At 61.8% G+C, this 17,108-nt stretch overlaps 1 protein-coding gene across 3 annotated transcripts; it reads right to left on the reverse strand.

Annotated features, from left to right (window-relative positions):
* Positions 1-852: 852 nt before the first annotated feature.
* Positions 853-15,293, reverse strand: UBTF (upstream binding transcription factor). 3 transcript variants are annotated; one of them, XM_082500072.1, is made up of 21 exons: positions 15,174-15,293; positions 12,147-12,322; positions 11,771-11,854; positions 10,922-11,077; positions 10,072-10,136; positions 9,308-9,428; positions 8,710-8,820; positions 8,270-8,403; positions 7,743-7,884; positions 7,364-7,405; positions 6,458-6,571; positions 6,120-6,275; positions 5,489-5,644; positions 5,146-5,256; positions 4,968-5,056; positions 4,574-4,763; positions 4,258-4,305; positions 3,951-4,019; positions 3,385-3,531; positions 2,313-2,442; positions 853-1,507 (listed from the first exon to the last, which is right to left on the reverse strand). In XM_082500072.1, the coding sequence occupies exons 1-20, from the start codon at positions 15,229-15,231 to the stop codon at positions 2,329-2,331; spliced, it is 2,283 nt and encodes a 760-aa protein (XP_082356198.1). In that variant the 5' UTR covers positions 15,232-15,293; the 3' UTR covers positions 853-1,507; positions 2,313-2,328. The 3 variants fall into 3 exon arrangements, with proteins under 3 accessions (XP_082356198.1, XP_082356197.1, XP_082356199.1); XM_082500071.1 differs by having other exon boundaries at positions 853-2,442; XM_082500073.1 differs by lacking the exon at positions 8,710-8,820 and having other exon boundaries at positions 853-2,442.
* Between the last annotated feature and the right edge of the window lie 1,815 nt (positions 15,294-17,108).

Genomic DNA, 17,108 nt, shown 5'->3' on the forward strand with positions numbered 1-17,108 from the left:
ACAGAGGGACGGACAGACGGACATTGGGGGGGACGACACACTCTGGCCGGGTTCACTTCGGGGCCCCGGTCCCAGAGGGGACACGGGGGGATTGTCCGTGCGGGGGCACCTGGGTTCACATACCCCCTCCCCCCCCCCCCAGGGTTGGGGTCAATTTCCCCCAAATGGTGGGTTTTCAGCCCAATTTGAGGCAAGAGGCTGTGATGAGGGGTGGTGCCCCCCCTTCAGCATTGAGGGGGGGAGCTGGATTTGGGGTGCTGAGAGCAGCCAACCCCGGGGGGGTCGGGGCTGGGGGGGGGGCGTGGGACCACCCCCTTGCAGCTAGAAAACCCCCAAACCTGCAGCATGCCCCCCCTCCTCTACGCTCCCCCCCCCGGCCACCCACAGGGCTGAGATTTGGGTGAAAAGAAGGGAAAAATGGCTAAATTAAAGCAGACGAGAGAAAAAGCCCCCCCCAGCCTCCCCTCCCCAGCCTGGGGGGGTGGGGTGGGGGGCGCAGGTGCCCCCCCCTCCTTTCCCTGGGGTCTCCCAAATCCTGTCCCCCAGCCCAGCTCCTCTCCGGGGACAGGATTGGGGGCAGGGGGGGGGGACTGGATCAGGAGGGACAAACCGTGTGCCAACCCCCCCCACCCCGACTGGGGGTATGGGGGGGGGTGTCCCAAATCACACCGGGCATTTTTTGGGGGGGGGGGGGGGGGCGGAGAGGTGGACACACGACACGGGGTGGGGGGACAGGAACCCTGCAGGGAGGTGCCGTGGGATTGCTGGTGCTCGTGTCTGCTTAAAAAAAAATTGGGGGGGGGGGGGGGGGCCTGACAGGCACTGCCAGGCGCCCCCCCCCACACACCCCCTGCACCCACCCCAGTCCCTGCGGCCCCATCCCCCTCCCGGGGAGGGGGGCATCGAACCCCCAAAATAACCCCAAACCGCACCAATATTTACAGCATGGCAGGGAGGGGGGGCAAACTGGGGGTAACTGGGACAAGGGGAGTGCTGGACCCCCCCCCGGGTTTGGGGTGAAGGGAGAGGAGCAGCTTCACCGGAGATGGAGGGGGAAAATGGAAGGGGGGGAAGGGGGGAAATAAGGGGGGGGGGAAAGAAAAAATAAAAGATGGGTCTTTCTCGTTTTATAAAAAGAAAAAAAAAAAAAAGAATAAAATAAAATACAACGGCACAACAACCACCGACAACACAGAGGGGTGCTCCGGCAGCACCCCCGCGCCCCCCCCACCCCCCCACCTTGGTCACGCTGAGCAGCCGGGACCCCGGGCAGGGGGAATGGGGGGGGGGACACGCAGCCACACATTCCGCGGCCCTGGGGTGCCCCCCACCCCAGCACACACGCTCGCACACACACACACGCATCCCAGCCCCCCCCAATCCCCCCCCCCCCCCAAAATCCATCCATCCATCACCCCCCACCCCCCCCATGGTCACGGTCCGTGGCCGGCGTTCCCAAGTGCCGTGGATGCGGAGGTCCCGGTGAGCTCCTGGTGCAGCTTCCAGACTGTACAAGGTTTTTTTTTTGGGGGGGTGGGTGGGGTGGGGTGGTGTTAAGGGAGGCCCCCCCCCCCCCCCGAGACACCAGAGAGGTGCGCAGAGGTGGAGGGGAGGAGGGAAGAGACATCGTCCCGACGGCTGAGTCCTGAGCAATTCGGCTCATGCTCCGCACCCGCTGCCTGGGGTGGGACGGGGGGGGGTCTGCGCAGAGGGGGTGGTGGTGGTGGGTTTGGTTTTTTGTTTTTGTTTTTTTTCCCTCCATTTATGGGGTTTTTTTAATAAAAAAAAAGGGTTGGGGGTGATTTTTTTTCTTTTTTTTTCCTGTGTGTTTTTGTTTTCTTTCTATAAAGTCCAGAGCTGGTAGCGAGGGTGTGAAGGGGGCGAGGACGGGGCGACCCTCCGAAAATAATGACATCGCCAAAAAAAACCATAAAAATAAAAATTAAAAAAAAAAAAACCAACAAACAAACAAACAAAAAAAGAAATCACTTCCCCTCCCCTCAGTAAGGGGAGCGTAAAGGGAGGGTGGGAGAGATGGGGGGGGGGCGCTCGTTCCCTCCTCTCGCCCCGGCCCAGGAGGGGAGTGACCCCCAATTTTCTTCCCCCCCCGCCCCGTAGTGTGAGCTCGGCGGAGGGGTCCCTCCAGCTCCCACTGTCCACGTCGGGGGGTCCCGCAGGGTGGGGTGGGGGGTCTGCGGCTCGCTGAGGAGGGGGGCAGGAGGAAGAGGAGGAAGGGGTTTTGGTGGTGGTGGGGGCTGGCCCGGGGTGGGGGGGAGATTTGGGACCAAAACCCAGAAATCAAACGACGTTACTAAGAGCTCGGCCGGGTCAGTTGGAGTCGGAGTCGGAGGAGTCCCCCGAGGAAGAGGAGGAACTGCTGCTGCCCTCCGAGTCGTTGTCATCCTCATCCTCATCATCCTCGTCCTCGTCATCCTCGTCGTTCTGGGGAGGGGGGGGTGGCAGAGCAGACGGGGGGGGTTAGCAGCAGGATGGGGGGTCCTGGCTACCCTCCATCATCTCCCCCCTTGCCCCCTGTTCACCCTCCCCGCTGTGCCATGGGGGGGGGTCCAACCCCATCCCTCCTGCCGCTGCCACCCCGGGGTGGTGGTGGGGTGGTGGTAGAGGAGAGATGCGGGGCAGGAATGAGTTTGCAAGGGCTCAGCTCGGGGGTGCTGGGGGACCGGGGGAGGGGGGGCGCAGGGAGCGTGCCGGAGCAGCGCGCGGGGGTCCTACCCTCACTTCTGGCCACTGCCTCGCTACACGATCCGAGGTAGGGTACCCGACCCGCCTCGTGCCTCAGTTTCCCCCCTCTAAAGCCGGGGAAGGAAGAGGCGTGAGCTGAGACCAACGAGGGGGTCGAAACACCTCACCTGTCCGGTGGCGAGCACAAGGCACGGACACGGTTTCTGGCCCCAACGCCATCCAGCATACTCTGATTTCAGTTGCACCGGTGTAAAACTTTGACTCTGGTGACTTACTCGGCATTCACACTGGCGCAAACGGAGCCGAGACCAGACTCAGTATCTCCACCAGGAAAAAGACAGGAGATTTTTCTCTGCTCACTGGGGGCTTCTCCACAACCCGCACCTCTACATCCCGAGGCTGCTCCTAACTACGCCCCGCGGCTGCTCCTCGCACCCTCCCCAGGGACGCTGGGTGGGTGGGTGGGGGATCCCATTCCCCTTCGCCTCCCCATGTGTCCCCCCAACAGCTTCCCGGGAGCTCCTCCGCCATGGTTCTATCTCAGCCCGGGTGTGGACACCCCCCGCAGCCCCGGAGGAGGGTGAGAGAGGCGGGTAGGGGGGGGAAGCAAGCGGTATGGGAGTGGAGCGGGGCCCGGGATGGCCCCACCGCCCTCCCCCGCGGCACCCACCGCGGCCTCACCTCATCCCCATCCTCGCTCTCCTCCTCGCTGCTGGACTCCGAGGAGTCGCCGCCTTCTTCTGATGAGTCGCCGTTGTCATCGTCGTCGTCCTCGTCTTCATCGTCGTCTTCCTCCTCATCTTCCTCCTCGTCGTCGTCCTCTGACTCCTGCAGGGCGGGAAGGGGTTGGTCACGGGCGGCTGCCCTGGGACACCAGCACCCATGGGTACACCACCCCGTCCTTGGCCATCAGCCTTTGGGTTCCTCCATCCACCCAGCGGGATCAGGTGGCTCCTACCCCATACCTTGTCTGGGAGTTTTTCCCCCATTTATTTTATAAATGGCCCCAAAAAGGCTCCTGGAAGGGGGTGCACGGGGATGTCGTAGACTACATGGTGGGGAAATCAGACTAGGGTCGGTTTTGAGCACCGATTTGGGGAGGTTTACTGTCTTGAGGATAAGGCAGACGGCAGAAAGCACCAGGGATGCCTCGAGCAAGAGGTCTGGGTCCCCCCATCCGGGACACCCTCCCCAGGGAGGAGGGTGCTGGGTGTTCCCAACGCTGAGCACAGCCGTCCCGCACTCACCGACTTGGATTGCATCGTTGGCTTCATCTTGGGGTTGGGGCCCCGGATCTTCCCTATGCTCTTGCGTTTCTGCAAGGGTGGGGGGAAAGACAAAAACATTTAGACCTGCAGGACTCCAGCTCGGCTCCTTCCCAGTGCCCGGCACGGAGAAAACCCCCCTGCTGAGCTCCTACGGGGGTGAACTCCTTTGCAGGGCTCTCCCAAGCTCGGCTCATCTACCGCACACCCCAACCCTGGTCCCAGACCAGCCCCAAGCCCCCAGGTCCCGTCCTGTCCCCCGGTACTGCGGTGCCAGGTGGATACTCACGTTGGAAGTGTGTTCCTTGTAGGCAGCCCGCTCCTGGGGCGAGAGGCTCTGCGGAGACAGGGGAGACGGTCAGGGCGCACGGAGTGGGGAACGGAGCGGGGAAGGACTCTAGCACGGGGTGCACCCTCCCCACCTATATATATATGTATTTTTTTTTTTTTAAAAGGCTCTTTAAGTTACAAAATGCCAAATAACGGGTCCGGAGATGGTGGTTGCCCAGGGGCAGGCTGTCTGCAAAGACCACTCCAAGCATCCCCGCATCCAACCCCAGAGCTCCCCAGTGCCACCCCACCGGGAGTCAGGGTCCAATGCTCACCTTGAGCCAGATTTCGAGGTGCACCTTGTACTGTTTCTGCTGCTCCTCCGCCAGTTTTTTGTAGTGGTCCTTCTGGCCCTGGGAGATGCGCTGCCAGCGGCTGCCGATCTCCACCATCCGCTCCTTCAGCGGGAGGTGGTTCAGCTCCCCGTTCGACAGCAGCTCCTGGGAGAATTTCTGGTAACCGTTCCTGCAAGAGAGGAGCGCAGAGAGCAGATCAGACGGCGTGCACGGAGAACCGAGGTGTCCACAAGCAGCCCGCACTAACCACCAGCCATCCCCACCATGGTCCAGCTCATGCTCCCTCCACCCCACGGCTGCTCCAGGCTGTTTTCCACCAGCCCGCTTGCCCAGCCAGATCCAACTTTTCGGACCCCAGACTCTGGGTACTCACATAGGAGGTTTCTTCGGCTCTCCCTGGAACTTCATTTTCTTGGCGGAGTTGGTAGAGCACGGAGGAGCCCGCATCTCGCTCAGCTCCCTCTGAGCCGGAGGAGAGACAGGGGTCAGGGAGAGCGGGGCAGTACTGGCCGCGGGGGCACGGCGAGGGGTGGGAAGGAGCAGGGACCCACCTCGTATCGCTTCTGATCCTCCGCTGCTTTCTTGATCCACATCAGCTTCTCCTTCTTCTCCATGTTGTTCCAAGTGGCCTCCATGGCCTTCAACGCCTTCCCCCGGTCGTTCTGCGGTACAGACCCCCCATGCCACGTTACAGATGCACCCAAGATGCCAGGGTGCTACTGTCAGCTCCACCGTGGGCCACGGGGCACCCGCTCCCTTGTTGTGACCCCCATCCTCCCCGTGCCTCCCAGCCCCAACCTGTTGCCTCAGGTGTGAAAGCAAGGGAAAAGGTGCAATTCCTACTGGTGGGAGTGAAGATCCCACTTCAAGCTTCTTTCCCAGCCCGCTCCTCACCTTGAAACGAGCCAGGTAGTCTCCGATAACGCTCTGTTGCCAGATCTCCTCAGCCGTCTTGGGAGACTCGGGCAGCTTCCCGCGCTCCTCTTTATCTGAGCCGTGCTTCTTCTCCGACTGCGCCTTCATCGCCGCCTCCCGCGCTTTGTACTTGGCCTGCGCAGGGGTGCATGACGTGGGTGAAGGGGCAGCACGGCCCCCCAGGCACAAGCCCCCAGCCACCAAGCAGCAGGATACCACAGCTTCCCCCAGTGCTGTCCCCACAGCAGCACCAGCAGCCCCGCACCGTGCCACCCAGGTCTCAGGACTCTTATCCCCAAAAGAAGACCATCAAGCCTTTAAATTGAGGCTCAAGGACCCTCCAAGGTTTCCTTAACTGCTGGGTTTTGACCCACCAGGTCACAAAAAGAGGGCATAGCTGGTGGCACTCATCGGTGCCAACACCGGTGCCTGGGTGATGGCTCACTGGAGCTGTGATGCTCCTGGGGACAAACATCTCCCAGCTGCAGTGCCCGGAGGGCGAGCAAAGCCCCTTGCAGCGGGACAAGGACAGGCAGCATCCCCCAGACTGCTGGACATTCCCAACGGAGCAGCAGAGGCAGGGATGGAGAGGGTCGAGGATGGTACTGACCTTCTTCTTCTCGGAGAGGTCATTCCACATGCGGGCCAGGAGCCGAGTCAGCTCGCTCTCCGAAAGCTCCGGCCGCTCCTCCTGCAGCTGCTTCCGCTTCTCCTCCGAGAAGATGAACATGGCGGAGATGGGCCGTTTGGGCTTCTCTGAGCTGGCCTGCGGGAGGGACACAGGGCCGTGGGTGGGAGCAAGCCCACAGAGGGACCTGCCTCGCACTGGTGGCCTCCAAACCCAGGAAAAACACGGTGAAGGAACCAAGGAACAAAGCCCTCAATGCCAGCAACCCCATCCCACGTCTCTGGCACGTGCTGCCCCATCTCCTCAGTTGCTCCTCTCACCTTGCCCGTCTCTGGTGAGGACTTTTTGGATGCAGGACTCGTCGCCCCTTTCCGGTTGCTGCCCAGCATCTTCTCCTCACCTAGCACCCGCTGCTGCTCCTCCTCGGGCAGGCTCTGGGTGGCACAGGAGGAGAGACACAGTTAGATGGCCCGACGCTAACGAGGCTTTGGTGCAGTCGGGCAATGGGGACACTGGGGAGGGGGGGAACTAACGCACTCAGTTGTCCTGATCCAAAAGCCACCCCAGCCAGGGCTGACATCAGGCACTGTGTGCCTGGGTGCGCAGCTTGGGGGTCCCCACGCCTCTGCCCCCCCCCTCACCAGGCAATGTCACCATTTCTTCCCCAGCTCTGTCCCCTCCCTGGCTCAGTCTCATCTGCTTTGTCTCTGCAAATGCAGGGCGGGCAGGTGCCCGGATCCGGGCGCACCCCTGGGTTTTCCACCCCCCTGCCCTTGCAGCCACAGCCGGGGCCGCGTCACATCCGTCCGGGGACTGAGCACGATGCTGTGACGGCCTCGGTGCAGCTCCCCCCACCTACGCCCCGGCCGAGGGAAGGAAGCGAGAGACACGCTGCCGCCTGCACAGCCGCAGCCGCTGCTGGCAACCCCTCCTCCAGCACCAGCCCTCTGCTCACCCCCAGCTTCCCCTCCTGGCTGGGGCAGGGGGGACTCTGTCCTCACCTCCCAGTGCCCAGCTGGAAGACACTGGGTCAGGTACTAGGGCAGCTGGGGAAGGATCAAGACCCCGTGCAAACACCTCTGCACAGCACCCACAGCTGGGTCCAGCCATGTTTTGGGGAGAGCAGAAGAGAGCAGCATCAGTGCAGCCCCCGTTTAACCCATCCCAGCCCCTGGCCAGGGCTCCCTCCCCACATCTGGGGTCTCCAGCACCCCCATATCTCTCACCTCCAGGAATCGGAGCAGCTCAATCTCGTAGTCTTTCTTTTTCTGGAGGAAGACAGAGATGTGCGGTTACACAGAGATTATTCCCCCATCCCATCCCCGCCTCCTGCAGTCCCCTCAGCCCCCTCAGCAACAGCAGCCTCCACCCAGACCATCCGCTGGCCCCACGCACATGGACTGGGGAGACAGAGGACCAAGGGAGGCAACCAAGGACCTCAGGAGGAACTGGTGGTCAAGACAACAAGAACAGGTACTGAGGAAGGGCGAGGGGCTCATTTCCAGTGAGATTTGTAGCCCAAACCCTCCCATCCTACTCCTCCCTCCACACAGCGCTGGTGCCCATCTGCCCGTCCACCCGTCTTATCCATCCTTGTCCGCTCACCTGATCACACTTTTTGTGGTACGCGTCTTTTTCCTTCTGGGAGAGCAGCTTCCACTGCTGGCTGCACAGCACCATCCGTTCGGTGCTGGGCACGTCTTTCATGTTGGCCATCAGCTCTGCACAGTACAGGGAGTAGCTATTCCTGCAACCGACGGAGGGACCCAGCATTAGGGACAACCCGCCTCGCTCACGTCCCCTCTGTGGAGCTGGTTGGGTGCTAAGAGCCCCTCAAGACCCCCCCAGCTGCCTTTGGGACTGCACCAGGCAGTGAAGCGCTGTGCCAGACGTGTCCGTGTCTTAGGGAATCTAAGGGTCGGATTACGCCCTAACCCAGAGCATGCAGCATCACCATAAACCTCGCTCGGATTCTCAGAGAATGTATATTTAAGGACCAGTTTAATGGAGTCATCGACAGCCATGGTCCCAGAAATGATGCTCTTGGAGGTCTCAAAACCACGTAGAGCCCCAGCCTCCTCGTTAGCATGAACCAGCATCCGCGCGATAGCTCAGAGAGGGACAGTACTCACGGAGGGGGCTTTGTGGGTCGGCCATCAAACTTGTCCTTGAGCTGGCGCTCGGCCTTGGTGAGGGTGGAGCGGGTGATGCCCTCCTCGCTGATGTTCAGCTCGGGGTGCTTCTGGATGTAGTCACGCATGATCTCCTGCAAAGGACAAAAAACAGTCAGAAGAAGGGCTCTGATCCCCGCCTGGCTGGGGGCCGGAGGAGGAGGAAAGAGAAGCCAACCATTGCCCTAATCATCTCCCCAGGGATACTTCTCCCTTCCCCGAATGTCGCTGGAGGAGGCAGTGCTCAGACTCGCTAGGGACCTGAAGGGATCTGGCTGAACCCCCACACTGGCTATCAGGTGAGGCTAGCTAGCCGCAGGTGGCTAGCGGCCGGGAGGCAGAGTGGCTCAGAGTGAACGTAGGGACGAGTGTGGAGGGGAACGGGTGAGGCTGCTCCCTACCTCATACTCCTTCCGCTGTTCCAGGGCCTTATGAATCCATTTCAGCCTCTTTTTATCCGAGAGTTGAGACCACTGCTTGCCCAGCGACTCTTTCACCTCCTTCGTGGTGGCCTGAAAACCCAAAGCCAGAGGTGAGGGCAGAGGGGTAAAATCCAAAAAAAGAAGAGGGGGAATAAAAAAAAAAATTAAAAAAAAGGCAAAAATAGTGTGGCCTGCCGTCTTGTCCCGGCGGCACCCGGCTTGGGGCCGCGGGGCGGCTGCGAGCCAAGCTCACGGCCAGGGAAGGGGGTGCGTGCGAGTGTGGGGCTTGGCCAGAGGTGGATGTCTGTGCTGGAAATCTTTCCTGCCCTGACTCAGGCTGTGGTCACCCCTTCAACTGCAGACAAAAAATGGGGTCTGTCTCCCCCAGAGCCTCTTCCACATGTGCAGAGCCCCTTCTTACCTCTGTCCAGACTGCTGGGAGCTTCTAGCGGTGTCTTCCATCCCGTCCCACCCCCTCTAAAATGCTTCTCTCCTTTCCCCCTCCTCTCCCCCCAGCAGCGGGGTACAGGACCCCTCAACACTCACGCTCACATGCACTCCCACCCACCGTACTCACATCTGGACGCACTTTCAAGTAGATCTTCTTCTCGTGGTTGTACCACAGCTGCTGGGGGGTCTTGGGTTTTTCGGGGACGTCGGATTTCTTGGCGTTCTGGATGAGATCCGGGTGATCTTCCCTTTACCCGGCAGGGAGGCAGGGAAGGGAGAGCGTTACGGAGGTCGCAAGTGGAAGAAGAGCACCCCCTAAACCTCCCTGCTAAGGGGTAACCATCACTGCAGCGCTGAGCCCTCACAGGCTCAGATACCAGGGGGGTCCCCAAAAAGACCAGAAGGGGTTTTAGGAGAGATTTGAGTCTGCCCCTCCTGGGGGAGCATCAGCTAGGAGCATCCCCTTCACGTCACTAGGCTGGGCTGCATCCCTGGACCAGCGGCAGGTCATCGGGAATGCAAGGAACCACCTGGGCCACAGCGACCGTGTTCAAAGGAAAGGACTGGGGGGAATGGGGTGGTCGCTTCAGCTTTTAACAGTGCCGGTGGCAGAGCTCCTGTCGTCCCCCTGCAGACCCTAACCCTCAGAGCCTAGCTGGTCTTCCGCTCTCTCCCCCTCGCCGAGTCACCCAGCTGGAGGGCTGCTCTCACACACCTTTCCTTGCTCTTCTTTTTTCTTTTTTTCCATCATCCCCTCTCCCCTTCTGCTTCCAAGCCGCAGCGCCCATCAGGGCTTCCTCCATGAGCCACACGCAGGAGGGGAGACTGGGTCTGCCTGAAGGGGCCCAGAGAAACACCGGGGGGGTGTGTGTGTGTGTGCTGCCTGCTCACCTGAACCTCGCCAGGTTCCTCTCAAACTCCTGCTTCTCTCGCTGGAAGTCCTGGATGTATTTCATCTGGGGACACAAAGCCACCAGGGAGGTGGAGAGTGGGACGTCAGCACCGCAGAACAGGCAGGCAGATACATCCCTGTCGACCGGGCACTCCACCACCCCCCAAAGGGACCCGAGAGCTCTCCAGACCATCTGACCAGTCCTGCAGCTCCCAGCTGAGGGTTTCCAGCCTGCCCAGGGATTTGAAGGCAGGATCTCTCCTCTCCCTCCACCCAAGCAGTCCTGGGCAAGAGGGCACAGCAGGACTTGTGCCCTGGACCTTTCCTCCCACTGGCAAAACCACCCAGACTGAGAGCAGGGGAACCCAAAATGCCTGTCCAGGCTCTCCGTGGTCCAGCCAAGCCCAGGGCCACCTCCAGAGCCAGGGCTGAGATGGGCACCTCTCCTCCCAGCGTCTCCCACAGCTCGGAGCAGAGCCTGTCCCTCCATCCCTCACTCAGACAGGGCGGCCACGGCGAGGCGTGTGATTTAACCCCAGCGTTAAATACAGATCCACCCAACAGCAAAGTCACCATCCAGGTCCGTCTGGAAGAGACGGACCAACGGACAGACCCAGCCAGCCTCCACCCCATGGATCCTGGGAACCAGGACAGGAAAAAGAAAGGAAGTCTTACTGGTCTGACAAGACTAAACAAGCACCCGGCTTTCTCCCATCCAGAGATGGATTCAACCCTCACCAGGCAGAGGCTGGGCTCTGCTGGTTGTACTGGGAGAGTCTGGGCAGGCAGAGCCCGGCATGTGGAGGCACACAAGTGGGAAGGGGCTTGCTGACTCCCCCCACCCCATACCTTTTTCTTCTCGGGAAGCTCCTTGTATTTCTTGGACAGGATCTTGGTGAGATCCAGGTTGCTCATTTCGGGGTGAAGCTTGGCATATTTGGCTCGCTTCTCCATGAAGAAGCGGAAATAGGGAGTCAGGGGCTTCTTGGGGAAGTCGGGGTGTTTCTGGGGAGACAGCAGAGCGGCAGACACTGAGTGCGGAGCTGGTGGCACCGCGGAGGGCACAGCCAAACCCTGCTGGCTCCCAGCTCCCCCCTGGTACTGGGGAAGACCTGCCTCCATCCAGCCCCGCTGGTAATCCAGCTCCCTGAGATGGCAACACCCCGGCTTTGCAGGCAAGCGGGGAAAAAACACTAGGAACAAGGGCTCCCTTCCCCAGGAACTCCAACATCCCAGGGCTGGGTATCTTGGGAGCAGCCTCCGGCCATCCAGAGCTGTTGGCACAGAGCGGTTGTGCTGCAAGAGGGGAAACTGAGGCAGGAGGAGGGGATGAGATCCACCTCCCAGGGATGGCTGGTGGCAAAGCATCGGCTGCCCCGGGGCCAACCTGGCCAAAAGCAGCACCCCACCCGACCCAGCAGGCCAAGAATAGGATGGCAGCTTCCCGGCGCCCCCCCCGCTGGTGCTAAACTTGGATGCAGGCTGCCAGCGATACAGCCGGCCATATTAAATGTACCCTGGACTTGGCCCGTGCCCAGAGCCCGTGGCCTCCGGAGCCTTGGGCAGCCGGCCGTGGGGATTACGGGCAGTGAGGTGCCTGCAGGGGCTCTGGTGGCAGAGCCACACGGGTGACAGCCTCCCAACCTGGGGAAGGGGGAGGTCCCCCTTTAGGGCCCGATCCCAATTCCTATCCGATACCTTGAGTTTTTTGCCCTTGTAAGGATTCTTCACGTGCTCTTCAGCGTCCATAATGAGCTCCGTGAGGGTCCGAAACTTCCTCACCTGCAGGGTCAACGAAGGGCCACAAAGTGAACAGGCAGCGGGTGGGGGACAGGGCAGGTCACTGCTCGGCACCGCTTAAACCCACAGGGTTTCGTAATGCCACCGCGCAAACAACCCATCCCCGCACCTCCGAGGGGTTCGCAATGCCACCGGCAGCGGGGGTGGTGTCGGCACTAAGGGCCGAAGACTCGGGGCGTTGAACTTGAGTGATTCAAACAGCCCTGGGAGGTCACCGGGATGCTCGGTCCCTCTCGCAGAGACTCCCTCCGAGCCCCGTGCGGCTGTCCGTTACCTCGTTAGAAATCTCCATCCACTTCATCTTGCACATCTCCCCCGAAAAGTCCTTGAAAGCCACTTTCTCCCAATCCAGGTGGGACTCGGTGGTTTTGAACTTGCTCCCGTCGTTGGAGGGCAGGTTATTCTTCATGCACTCCAGCAGAGTCAGCATGTCCTCCTGAGACCAGCGGTCTGAGCACCAAAGAAACAGGCTTAGCGATGGGCAGGCAGCTTTCCCGGCAGGACACGGGGACTACAGCTCCCGTCGTGCAGCTCCGGACCACACGCCGGGACACGTAATCTCCACATGCTGCCTCTCGAGATTAAAGATCAAAGGGACCTGGCTGTTTCCATCACCCTCCAGCAACTTTCTATGGGCCAAAACAATCCCGGGCAAAGCTAGAAAATCCACTCGGTGCAAACCAGAGAGACTCGCTCGTCCCAGTACACCATCAGATAAGGGGATGGCTCTGCCGCGCGGGAGCAGAGGGCTATTCCCTACGCACGGGAGTGAAGCCCTGCGGAGTGAGATGGGAGCGACATGCTTTCCAGCCAAGGAGGAAACAGGAAAACCCACTTTCTAAGTGGAAAAGAGGTGTCCGGAGCAATGGGAAACCCTCCCAGCGCTGCTTTTCTTTCAACTTGGAGAGCCTTGCCATCACCTGGGACCTAGCTCCATGTTGACCTCTGCCAAGGTCAAAGCTCTGATACCACAAAGCGGGGTGGAGGGGGAGCAGAGCCCAGCACAGCCCCCCTGTCTCACAGCAGAGTCCCTGATGGTGCAGGTGTGATGGTTATGCCACCCCAACATCCCCTGAGCTGCCAGGAGAAGCATCCCCAGCTCCCATACGGACAAGATGCCGGGATGGTGGGACGGGCGCATGGCAAAGCCGGGGAGCCTGGAGCAACCGGGAGGCCGGGACGGGCAGCAGCATCATGCTGGGACAGGCATCAAGGCAGGATATCCCAGCACCAAATGCCCCCATCCAGCGCCAACTTTGGGGCTGCTTCCTCGCCAGGGGAATTCCACTGCTGGGCTCTCTGCTCCGAGCTGGGGAGAGGAGCCCTGGGGTGCTCCACAAACACGGGCGGCCCTGGGGAAAAGCAGCGGGTCCTGGGAACGGAAAGAGAAGTCCCCGGGGACGGGCTGGAGGAGGAGCAGAGCCCTGAGCCGCATGCATACGTGGCCCTGGCTGATTCAGCCCAGGATGGGCACCCGAGCCCAGGGGCTCCCCGGGCATGGGACCGGGTTTCCAGGGTGTCCCCTGCCCCACATCACTGCTGGGGTGAAGACTGGGGTGTTCAGAGCTGCCTAAGGAACACAGAGCATCCTGGCGAGATGGGGACGCCGCAGTCCGTCACGGATTTGAGGGGAGCATCACTCGCTCCCTCCATCCCCAGGAATGAAAAACAATCCCCCAGAAATACCCGGCTGCAGCTCTCCCTCCGCTCAAACTCAATACGCATGAAAACACCACCACTGCCTCCACTTCCTGCCTCTGCATCAGTCTGGCAAAGGGCAAATACCCCCCACACACACCCCAAATCCCAACGAAGGAAGTTAAAGGACATGTGGGACCCACAGCCAGCAGGGGGGGGGAGCACAGCCAGGACCTGTCCCTCCACCCCATTTCGCCTCCTGGATCAGGCTGGGTGGTCGAGGCAGGAACAGTTTGGGATCCAGTCGGTCCCATAGTTATCTCATCAGGTCTGTTAGGGATTAACTGGGAAGCGGGGGATGGAAAGAGTCCCCCCCATAAAGCAGGGAGCCCAGGGGCTTGGGGTGTCTCTCCACACTCCCGGCTTCAGAGTCACAAAGGGCAAAAAGAGATGGGAAGCCCCTGTCCCCCACAGTGCCTCGGGGTGGGGGGGATCAGAGCTGGGGGGTGGCACCAAGCCCCAAATTTTATCTTCCTATTTTTCCCATCCGCTTTCCAGCCCTCCCCCAGACAAGGACCAACAAGGCAGAATCGGGCCGCGAAGCTGTTACCAACTTTACTTGCAGAAACCAGGAGAAATACCCGAAAGCAGCACGGCCACGAAAATCAAGTGGGGAGGGAGAAAAGGATGCAACCCCCTCCCAAACCGGTCCCCATCAACAAGCCCCGTGCCTCAGTTTCCCCTCTCCAACGCAGGAACATCACGAAACCTTTGGCCCCACGTGACCCCCCAACGGCAGACAGCCGAAATAACCACAACCCACATAAATACATAAAAAACTGTGGAAACCTCCCTGAACCCTCACCGGCAGCGGGGTGGGGACCCCACTGCTCAACCCCACCTCCCCCCGTCCCCTCTCTCTCCTGCTGGGGTTTGCCCAAAAACGCCGGAATTGCGGAGTTCAGCTGCCAAAGATGAATGGGGTTGTCTGTGCCCTGGGACCGATTTATCCCCGGCTCTCCTGGCATCGGCCGGGCCGGGTCTATATTAGGAAAGCTGCCCCGGTGTAATTAAATCCAGCTAAAGACCCGGCGAAGGACACGTGCTCCAGCCGGGTTCGCTCGGGGCAACGCACCGACTGCGGCAAGGGAGGAAAGACGGGGGGACCAGGCGGGTGAGGGCAGCGGGACCGTGCTCCCGGGGCTTTGCAGGGCAGCCAGGGAATTTTCGGGTGGCAGGGTAGCAAAGCCCCACTGCCCCAAATAAAAACGTCCCTTTTCTACCTTGTTTTCCTCCCCCTTTTTCCAATAAAAGCTGAACCTCTGATGTCATCCCCGGGGTCTGGAAGCCGGAGGCCCAAGGTAACGGCTCCGGCTTTTAATGCAGCCCAGATGTGGATGGTGAAGGCAGCACCTCTTTGTGCCAGCCCGTGTCCCCCCCCTCCCCGAACCGAAACACCCGCCACCCAAAATGAGCATCCCCAACGCCCTTCGCTGGGGATGGAGGGGCTCCCGGCACGCCGGCGCGAGCATCCGCACGCTCCTAGATGTGTGCGTGCTCCGGAATGGGGATGAGGATGAGGCAAATGCCCCACAGCGGTGGTATTCCCGTGGGACCCCCGGTGTGGTGGTGGTGGTGGGTTTGAGGGACGAAGGGGGCTCACCTTGGTTTTTGGGAGCTGTCATTTCCAAGTCTGCAGGGCACTCGGCTTCGCCGTTCATCCTCCACCTGCCTGCGCCCACGCCGGCTCCCTCGCGCGCTACCCGAGATCACTCAGCTCTGCAAGCAAAGGGAGACCCCCGCTAGGCACCCCCCCATGCCACGGGGGGACCCCAATTCCTGATGGGGAGCAAGGACCCTGATCCAAGTGTCCATACCCCACCCCCCCTAGATGAATGGGATGCTAGGATCCCCCTCACACGCAGCCCTGCGAGGTTTGGGGGGGCCTTGGAGAGGGGTTGCAGGGAGGAGAAGGTGGGCGCATGGGGGGGGGTGTCCCCAAGATCCTGGGGGGGTTGAGGAGGGGGATCCGGAATGGTGGCACAATCACAGGGGGAGGAGAAAAGGAGTGTGTGGGCAGGGAAAAAGGGTTTGAGGGGATGCCCCGGGGGGGAAGGCAGGATCCAGGGGGGGTCACCCCACAGATCCAAGGGGAGAAGGGTTCAGGGGGTCTCCCTGAGGCGGGGGGGGGATCCATAGATCCCAGGATCAGGGGGATGGGAGCCAAGAGGGGTCCGAGGGATCTCCCAAGGGGGGGTCACACACACCACCATCCCCAAAAGGGGGTCTCAAAAGAAGGAAAAACAGAAATCCAGCAAGACCCTCCCTGGGGAGGGAGGGGGCAGGATCTAAGGGGGGTGCCCATATGGAGGGGACGTCCCCATGCATGGGGGGGGTCAGGGCTCTCCTGAGGGGGGGACGACAACTGGGGGGGATATCCCAACAGGGAGGCTCTAGGGGAAGGATCCCCCTCGGATCCCATGGGGAGGGATCTTACGGCCCCAAGGGGGGAGCAGGCGAGAGGCCTCAGTAGGGGGGACCCCAGAGCTTGGGGGGGTGTGGGGGGGATGCCAGCTTGTGGGGGGATCCCCAGAGGGGGGGGCATCCCTGGGGGTGGAGCAGGGCCAGAGCCCTGAGGGATGGCCATGGGGGGACAGGCCGCAGGCCTGAGGGAGGAGGGACAGGCCCGAGGCCTCGGGGGGGTCCCGGGGGGAATCCGGACTGGGGGGTGGGGGGAGAATCCCAAGACTGGCAGGGGGGGATCCTGGGGGGGGGTATCCAGGCCCTCGGGGGAGGGTCTGGGAGAGTCCTGGGCCTTGGGAGGGGGTGTGGGCCTGGGCCGGAGGGAGAATCACCCCGGGGGAGTGCAGGCCCCAGCAAGCCCTGGGGGGAAAGTGGTGGTGGGGGGGTGTCGCTGGAGAATCGCTCCAGGGAGGGGGATCAGCCCCCGGGGGTGGCAAGGGGAATACCCTGGGGTGGCATCGGTGTGTGTGTCCCCCCGGGGGCAGGAATTGGGGATCACCCCGGGGGGTGCAGACCCCACCTGTGGGGACAGGGAATCTCTGCGGAGGTCGGATCAGCCCCTGGGACCACCTCGGGGCGAAACAGCCCCCGGGGGAGGGGGGAGGATTGGCCCAGGGTGGGATGAGCCCCCGGGGGGACGTTCTGGGACCACCTCGGGGGGGGGGGGAAACAGCTGCCGGGGAGGCGGAGGGGGGGTTCGGCTTAGGGTGGGATGAGCCCTCAAAGGGGGGGGGAGTGGTGGATCTGGGACCACCTCGGGGGTTGGATGGGGGGATCCCCCCCAGGGTGGGATGAGCCCCCGGGGGGGCGGACCTGGAACCACCTCGGGGGTTGGATGGGGGAATCGCCGCGGGGTGGGATCAGCCCAGCCCCCGGGGGAGGGGGGGGGCGGACGGGACGGGACACACCGGGGATCGCCCCCGGGGGGGGGGTGGGGGGGTGGGGGGACACGGGACACAACGGGGCCGGCACCATCCGGGGGTGGGAAGGCGGGATCGCGGCAGGGGGAGGGATCCATGGGATCATGGCGGGGCGTGGCGGGGGCGATCGCGCTGCGCGCGCAGAGGGATCCCCG

Source organism: Vanellus vanellus (assembly GCF_965231255.1).
Source record: "Vanellus vanellus genome assembly, contig: HAP1_SCAFFOLD_2100, whole genome shotgun sequence".
NCBI classification, from domain to species: Eukaryota; Metazoa; Chordata; class Aves; order Charadriiformes; family Charadriidae; genus Vanellus; species Vanellus vanellus.

What these genes read in the sequence shown, in the direction of transcription:
- UBTF (XM_082500072.1), bottom strand. Translation starts at nt 15,231, where the DNA reads ATGAACGGCGAAGCCGAGTGCCCTGCAGACTTGGAAATGACAGCTCCC. An exon ending in ACCTCTCCGAGAAGAAGAAG is followed by an intron (nt 5,645 to 6,119) that starts GTCAGTACCATC and finishes ACCCCTGCGCAG; the next exon opens with GCCAAGTACAAAGCGCGGGA. An exon ending in ACCTCGAAATCTGGCTCAAG is followed by an intron (nt 4,306 to 4,573) that starts GTGAGCATTGGA and finishes CTGTCTCCGCAG; the next exon opens with AGCCTCTCGCCCCAGGAGCG.